The sequence below is a fragment of the Myotis davidii genome, unplaced genomic scaffold (genome assembly GCF_000327345.1).
Source record: "Myotis davidii unplaced genomic scaffold, ASM32734v1 scaffold404, whole genome shotgun sequence".
NCBI classification, from domain to species: domain Eukaryota; kingdom Metazoa; phylum Chordata; class Mammalia; order Chiroptera; family Vespertilionidae; genus Myotis; species Myotis davidii.
This window is the reverse complement of record NW_006295824.1, coordinates 1595046-1602569: the sequence shown is the minus strand read 5'-3', so window position 1 is coordinate 1602569 and position 7524 is coordinate 1595046. Positions and strand designations below refer to the sequence as shown.

At 41.1% G+C, this 7524-nt stretch overlaps 1 protein-coding gene across 1 annotated transcript in view; it reads left to right on the top strand.

The window, feature by feature from the left end:
• GALNTL6 (polypeptide N-acetylgalactosaminyltransferase-like 6) overlaps nt 1–7524 on the top strand; it is a 987982-nt gene that overhangs the window by 969503 nt on the left and 10955 nt on the right. Inside the window, exon 12 of the mRNA XM_006770738.2 lies at nt 1522–1671. Within this exon, the coding sequence (XP_006770801.1) occupies nt 1522–1671 (150 nt within the window). The remainder of the gene's footprint in view (nt 1–1521; nt 1672–7524) is intronic.

The following is a 7524-nucleotide window of genomic DNA, read 5'->3' as shown; positions in this document are numbered from 1 at the left end:
GGGTCTTAAAAAATTTTAATACATTATACAATTAATTTAGTGCATCATTAGAAGCATTTTTAAAATAATGGAATGGCATGGATAGGATAGAATAGACTAGGATAGGATGAGGTTGGATGGAATATCAGAGTCTATTAAAATCCAGTAAAGATAAATATTGTTTCATGAAATTTGTTTTAGTGGAGGGGAAGTGTATGCGTGAGTGTGTGTGTGTGTGCACGCGCGCGAGTGCATGTGAGTGTGTGGGAGTGGGAGTGTGTGTGTGTGAGTGTGTGTGTGAGTGTGCATGCGTATGTGAGTGTGTGTGCATGTGAGAGTGTGTATGAGCAAGAATGTGTGTGTGCATGTGAGTATGTGTGTCTCTGTGTGCACGTGTTAGTGTGTGTGACTGTGTGTGTGTATGCATGTGTGCATGTGACTGTGTGTGCGCGCGTGTGTGTATGTAAGCATGTGTGAGTAAGTGTATGTGTATGTGTGCATGTGTTAGTGCGCATGTGTGTGAGTGTGTGAGTGTATGAGCGTGTGTGTGAGTGGGTGTGAGTGTGAGTGTGAGTGTGTTTGAACTGTACTTCTTACTTCAAAACATGGCCCTGCGTAATTACTCACCACCCCCAGGACATTGATTTGCCTATTCTTTACTTCACCAAGCTTAGCTTTCATTTAAACCAACTTTCTAAAAAAATTACTAACATCAATCCAGCTCAGTTCTACTCCTGTGATGTTTTTTTCCAGTGAGTCTGCTCATTTAGGCTGACTGTGGCATTTTATCAAACTGAAGAATATGAAGAGCTTCATTAAGGAGTTTTTCCTCTCCTCCCATCTGCACACCATCCTCTGTTATTTTTCTAGTACCAAACTGGACACTCCTCATTTGCATTTTTGGTGCTCTCAGCCAAAGGTGCAGCTGTTACTGCCATACACTTTATATTACATGAGAGGCCTGGTGCATGAAATTTGTGCACGGGGGTAGGGGGTGTCCCTCAACCCGGCCTGCACCCTCTCCAATCTGGGACCCCTTGGGGGATATTCAACCTGCAGTCAGACATCCCTCTCACAACCCAGGACCGCTGGCTCCTAACCGCTGGCCTGCCTGCCTGCCTGATTGCCCGTAACCACTTCTGCCTGCTGGCCTGATCACCTAACAGCTCTCCTGCTGTCCTGATTGCCCCCAACTGCCCTACCCTGCCGTGACCCACCTCCTCCACCAGGACCAGCCCCCTCCATGCAGCGCAGAACTGTGGGACCCCCAGGCATCATGGCGTGGAGTGGCCACTGGGCCCTGCCTCTGCTGTGCATGCAGCTAGCTTTGGTGGCCATCTTGTGACATTGCCCGATGGCGTTGCACAAGGGCATGACACCACCTAGGCTTTTATTTTATAGGATGCCTTTTTCAACATCTCTATGATGCCGAGACTTAATTCTTTCTTGTAAGTCCCAAAACAGATCTAAATTGCTCCCCCTGCTCTCGAATGTCTTCAAATGAAACTCACTGCATCTTTTCTGCTGTTGTCACTTCGTTAGCTCTTTACTTTTGGATGGAGAGAAGACATTCGACCTGGTGAGCCGCTGCACACCCGAAAGTTCTGCTTCGACGCGATCTCACACAGCAGCCCGGTCACTCTCTATGACTGTCACGGCATGAAGGGGAACCAGCTCTGGGCCTACCGGAAGGTAAGAGTCAGCTCACAGCAGGCATTCCCAAACTGCCGGGCTAAAGGTCTTCTCACTCAGTGTTTTCTTTTAAAACACATGGATGGAAACTGCTACCCAGACATGTGTACACGTATTTGGCCCACATGCTTGGAGACCACCAGCAAAGATGAGGGGAAAGATAGAGTGTTTTGGGAGCGGCCTGCTTTTGGCTTTGTTTGTGATGCCTACACAACCAGTTATGACTGAAAAATGGCTTTGAACCTGAACACTAGCACCACAGGCGAGGGATGAGTCATATCCCAGACAATTCTCAAACGGAGGGGCCACAAACCCAACAAACACATGAACATAGGTATTCTTTTTAAGAGCCCTAATTCTCACACATACACACACACACACACACACAGATGAATGCATCTATTCATTTTTTATATATCTCAGGCTTCTTTGGTTGGGAGCAATCTGGGTTATGACAAGTACAATTACACAAATAAGTATACATTCGTGTAGATGTAATTGTGGCACCCCTTATACAGAAAGTGATCCATTTGTAATTTGGCCAAAATCCTGTCCAAGTAGAGCAAGGAGAACTTATTTGTGGAATTTAAAAGTTTAAAGAATAATCAAGTTAATATTTAATGATAGGAAAAAGTTCAAAACAAATATAAAAATCACATGTAATAACATAGAATTTAAAATAAAGAACAATTAAATTTTTATTTTAAAATATTTTTATTATAAATATTATATAATTCTTTAAAATTCTATGGTTTTTAAGGCAGGACTCAGGTTCCACTTAGCAAATACCTCATAAGCACTATTCTGCTCCTCAAGTTTGTACAACTGCTGGAGGCCCTCACAGCCAGGTAGGAGCTGCCCTCTGTTTGCCTTTTACACTCTGGCCTAATTCAACCTTTCCTGACTATAAGAAGCATGTCAGACCAGCCCCTTTAACCATGAGCTTCGGCCATCCTGTGGCTAAGGTAACAGCTGTATCCCCTGGAATTACAGAAAGTAAAAGGGGAAAACCTGAAGAGAATTGATGTGGGGGGCCCATTGGTTTTGATACCTATTCACTCACGTAATAAGCTCTCTGGTACTGACACTCACAACATTATACCCTCCATAATATCTGGCAGATTATGGTTATGTGTCCAGAACAATATGAAATGCCAGTTGTTATACCCTTCTACAAAACAATTTAAAATCAAAAGCACTAACAAGAATATGGCACCAGATATAATACGGGGAATTACTATAATAGTAGAATCTCAGTTTCCCTTACGAAAGACATCATACATGATTAAGCTTGTCAAACCCTTCTGCTATTCAAAATAGCCAGTCTGTGTGCGGTGCATTAAGGAAGTTTTTTGTTTTGGTTTGGTTGTTTTTATGGTTATGGACTGACCTTTAAGATGTTACTTTCTGGGCACATCAGTGAAATACCTGATTCATATTTGCCTAGCATGCTGGTGGTCCCTAATAAACAGCCCACTTCTCATTACTGTGCATTTATAGCATGAGAGACAGAACACTCAATAACGTGCAGTTAAGCCCAGAAGAGGTGGTTGTTTTCATTAGCGAGCTTACAGGGGCTTACAGATGGATAAGACCAGCTAATACATGTGCACGCGGAGCTCCCGGGGAGAGAAAAATGGCTGCGGTGATTTCAAGAGGTAACTTAGAGCTTTATCACTTTAAACCTTTCCAGGATCCTCAGGGACTGGTGAGTGGGAACCATCAGAAGCAATTGCTCTGTGGCTCTTTTCTCAGATCTTCTTGTAGCTGTTTGCTTTGCATTGCTTAGCAAAAGGTTACACTCGCTGTGTATTTATATAACAAGCAAGGTATTTATGCATAATCAGAAACATGCCAGAGGCTCGAAATGGAAAGCTTCTGAAATATCTCAGTCGATGACTCAGGCCTATTCAAATGTACCTTTTTTAGAAAATTCCTCTTGTCTATTTCAAGGGCTATTCCCAAGGCATTCAGAGAGAAACCATGAAGAGAGAAGTCTCTGGGGCTCTACCTTGTGTGTTTAGATTCATTACTTGGCCCTGGCACTTTCAGATGGATTCGTAATATTATGAGTCAGCTTTGGAGCTGCCCCTTTTTTATTAGCATATTCATGAATTAATAGGATCCCAAAGACCCTACTAGTTGCCTAAAGCAGTGGTTCTCAACCTTCTGGCCCTTTAAATACAGTTCCTCACGTTGTGACCCAACCATAAAATTATTTTCATTGCTACGTCATAATTGTAATGTTGCTACTGTTATGAATCGTAATGTAAATATCTGATATGCAGGATGGTCTTAGGCGACCCCAGTGAAAGGGTCATTCGACCGCCAAAGGGGTCGCGACCCACAGGTTGAGAACCGCTGTTTAAGGGCCTCATTACCTCCAACTGTTAAGGAGGCATTGGGCTAGTGCTTTACACACGTTCCCTCAAACCTCACAACCATCTAGGCACTGTCAGGTGTAACTCATGGATACTAGCAGATTTGTGGCAGAGCCAGCATTCAGGTGCAGGTGCGTCTGGCTTTAGAGTCTCTCCTCTTTCCTCTGCTGTACTCTTTTAAGAAATCAGATCACTGATGGGAGAGTTCCCACGCCCGATGGATTCCGCACCACACATAGCAGCCAACCCCATTCTGGACCACATGGAGATTCTTGGAGAGGGAAGGTGGCCAGAAGCTACCTGCCTTGAGTGGGTGAAGGTCATTGTCAGGCCCCACTTTCTGACCCATCAGCAACCATCAGCTCTCAGTTGTTCTTGTTTATTCGGGAAGATTTCTTTCCAGCTTTATTGAGATATAATTGACCTAAAGTATGGTATGCATTTAAGGTGTATACCTTAAATCATGTAACATCATGATTTGATATATGTATATACTGCAAAATGATCATCCCCATAAGTTTAGTTAACACATCCATCAGCGCACATAGTTACAAATTTGTTCTTCTTGTGATGAGAACTTTAAAGATCTACTCTCTTAGCAACTTTCAGGTATACAGTACAGTATTGTTGACCATAGCCACCATGCTGTACATTAAATCATCCGAACTTATTCATCTTATAACCTGGAGTTTGCACATTTTGATCACCTTTACCCATTCCCTTTAGCTTACAGCTTTTTCTAGATGTGGGTCTTTGCTACCACACACACACACAAAGAAGGGGATCCCTCTGCTGTGATCTTGCGACTAGGTTCAGTTGCACAATTGTGTCCAACAATAGCAGGTACCCAGGTTAAGAAATCCCGTTCTTGGTTTTCTTTTACCACCAGGGGGACCCCTGTTACAAGAACAAGGAATTGTTGAAGTGACCTCAGTAAAAGTAGTTAAATCATCCATCAACATCCAAAACACGAAATTGTCTCTTTCTTCTTCAACCCCTACATCTAATTGGTCACTAAAACTTGCCAATACCCTCCCCTGGTCAATATCTGGAAAATCCATCCTCTCTTTGCCAGTTCCACAGCCCCTGCCCTAGATGCAGCCCTTCACATCTTACCCCTGGATAATTAAAATAGCTACCTAAAGGGTACCCGCTTCCTGTCCTTTCCCCTCTGACCCTTCTTCCATCCTGAAGTCAGAGGGAGTTTCTAACATATCCAGACATTGCATTCTTGTGTTTTACAACTTCACCTGGTTTTCCATTGAATAGAAAATAAAGTGCCTTCACCTCCCAATTCTTATCCGAACCCTTCACAATCTGGTAAACATAATGATTGCACTTTTTACATTGAAAATAGTGGTGAGGTATATCCCAATATACCAGTACTGTATCACTACAGCAATCTATCCTAAGTAACTCTTATTATGGCTCCTGCAAATTCAGAGCTATAACCCATATCCTTCTCTTTTTAATTAAGCATTATTGGGTTTCCCCATATTTATCCCTGTGGCTTATATTGGAGATGGCCCCAAGAAATCTTGATAAGAAGTGGGGAAGTAATATGGGGAAGGTATGGGAGTCAACGAAGAATACATTATTAAGGAACTTACCACTGTGAGTACTAGAGCTCAGCCTACTGATGATCTCTGGAAATGATATGAAATACACATCAGAGAGCAAGGGAGTGGGGTATTTATACACCACTCCACTTGGTCTTTGGTTAGGATTACCCCTGGGTAGGGATGGTTTATTCTCTGCTACCTCTGGGCTACTGCTCTTACAGACAGAACTATTCTTAAACCCAGAGAAAGCCCTTAGGAAGACACATACATCGGCCACCTGCTGGAATGCACTGAAGTAGTGAGACCTGAAGAGGCATGGGCCAGATACAGGTACTGCATGAAAATCTAGTTGCTCCACAATCCTTGCCAACGCTTGGCATAGTCAATTTCTTTTTCAGTTCCTCTTTTCATTCTGTGGTTGGACACTGCTATCACGTTTGTTAGCTGTTTTGGGTATCACCTTTGTGAAGGATGTGAGCCTTTTGGTCATTTTTAACTTTGGTTGTATGGCTTTTCTTACATATTTTTTGGAGGATACATACATACATACATGTTCTTTGATGGATATATGCATTGAAAATATCTTATTCTGACCGGTGTCTTCCCTTTTCTTTCTTGTGTGGTATCTTGATGAAGAACTAGTCTTTATGATTAGTGCTTTTTGTGTCCTGTTTAGGAAGTCTTTGCCCACACAGCAGTCATGAAGATAGACATTTAAGTCTTTGGAATCTTTATTGTTTGATTTTCAACACTCTGGTATATAATTCCATGAAATTGTTTTATGTGTATGATGTAAGAGGGGATTGATTTTTTTCATATTTATATCCAGTTGCTCAATCACTATTTATTATATTTAAAGACCATTTTCCCCCACTACATGGAAGTGGTACCTTTGCCTCATATACATGAATCTGTTTATGAATCCTCAAGTTTTTACCATCAACTAAACAGTCTTAGCCATACAGAAAGTAAACTAATAGTAATAAACTAACTCACTCTAATAAGAGGTATATCCAAAAACCCACAACAACCATCAATTTTAGTGGTGAAATGTTAAAATTTCCTCCAGAGTCTAGGGATAAAATATGATGTCTGCTATCATCACTTTTATTTATCATTGTACAGGATAGCCTACCTAGAGCAATCAGGCGAGAAAAAGAAAATAAATGTGTAAGAGTTGGAAATGAAGATATTCAACACTCTATTCACAGGTGACATAATAGATATATTAAAAAATCCAAAAGATTATACATTTAAACTAGTAAAATTAATAAGTGCATTTAGCATAGTCCTGCAAACAAGATAAATATAAGAAAATCCATTCTATATACTAGCACCAAAAAAATAGAAAATGAGATTCAAAAATGATTTTATTTGACTACCATGGGAAGCATCAAATAACTAGGAATAAATCTCACAACACATGTGCAAGACCTTTACACAGAAAACTATAAAACATCGCTAAGAGAAAATTTTAAAAATACAGAGGAATCCATCAAGGATAATAAGACATGATTGTATAGATATCAGTTCTCACATGGGTGTTCAGATTTAATGTAAAAAAGAATCACATCCCAGCAAGTTTATTTGTGGAAATTGATCAACTGATTCTGAAATGTATATGGAAATGAAAGGGCTAAGAGAGCCAAGAAAATGTTAAGGAAGAAAAAGAACAGCATTAAACACTATGAAAGTGCCAGGTATCGAGATATGTAAAAGTACATTTCTAAAGGCAGCGTGTTATTGGCATCAGGATTGACTGAGACCTGGGTGTTGGTATTTTTGGAAAGCTCCAAAAATGTTCTAATGGGCAGTCAGATGGAGAATCATTTTTTCTAGCCTTAATTTTTACCTACTTTCTTGACTCCTGTTGGGGTTGGCCCTTCCACTTGCATTTCTGTACCATTTTT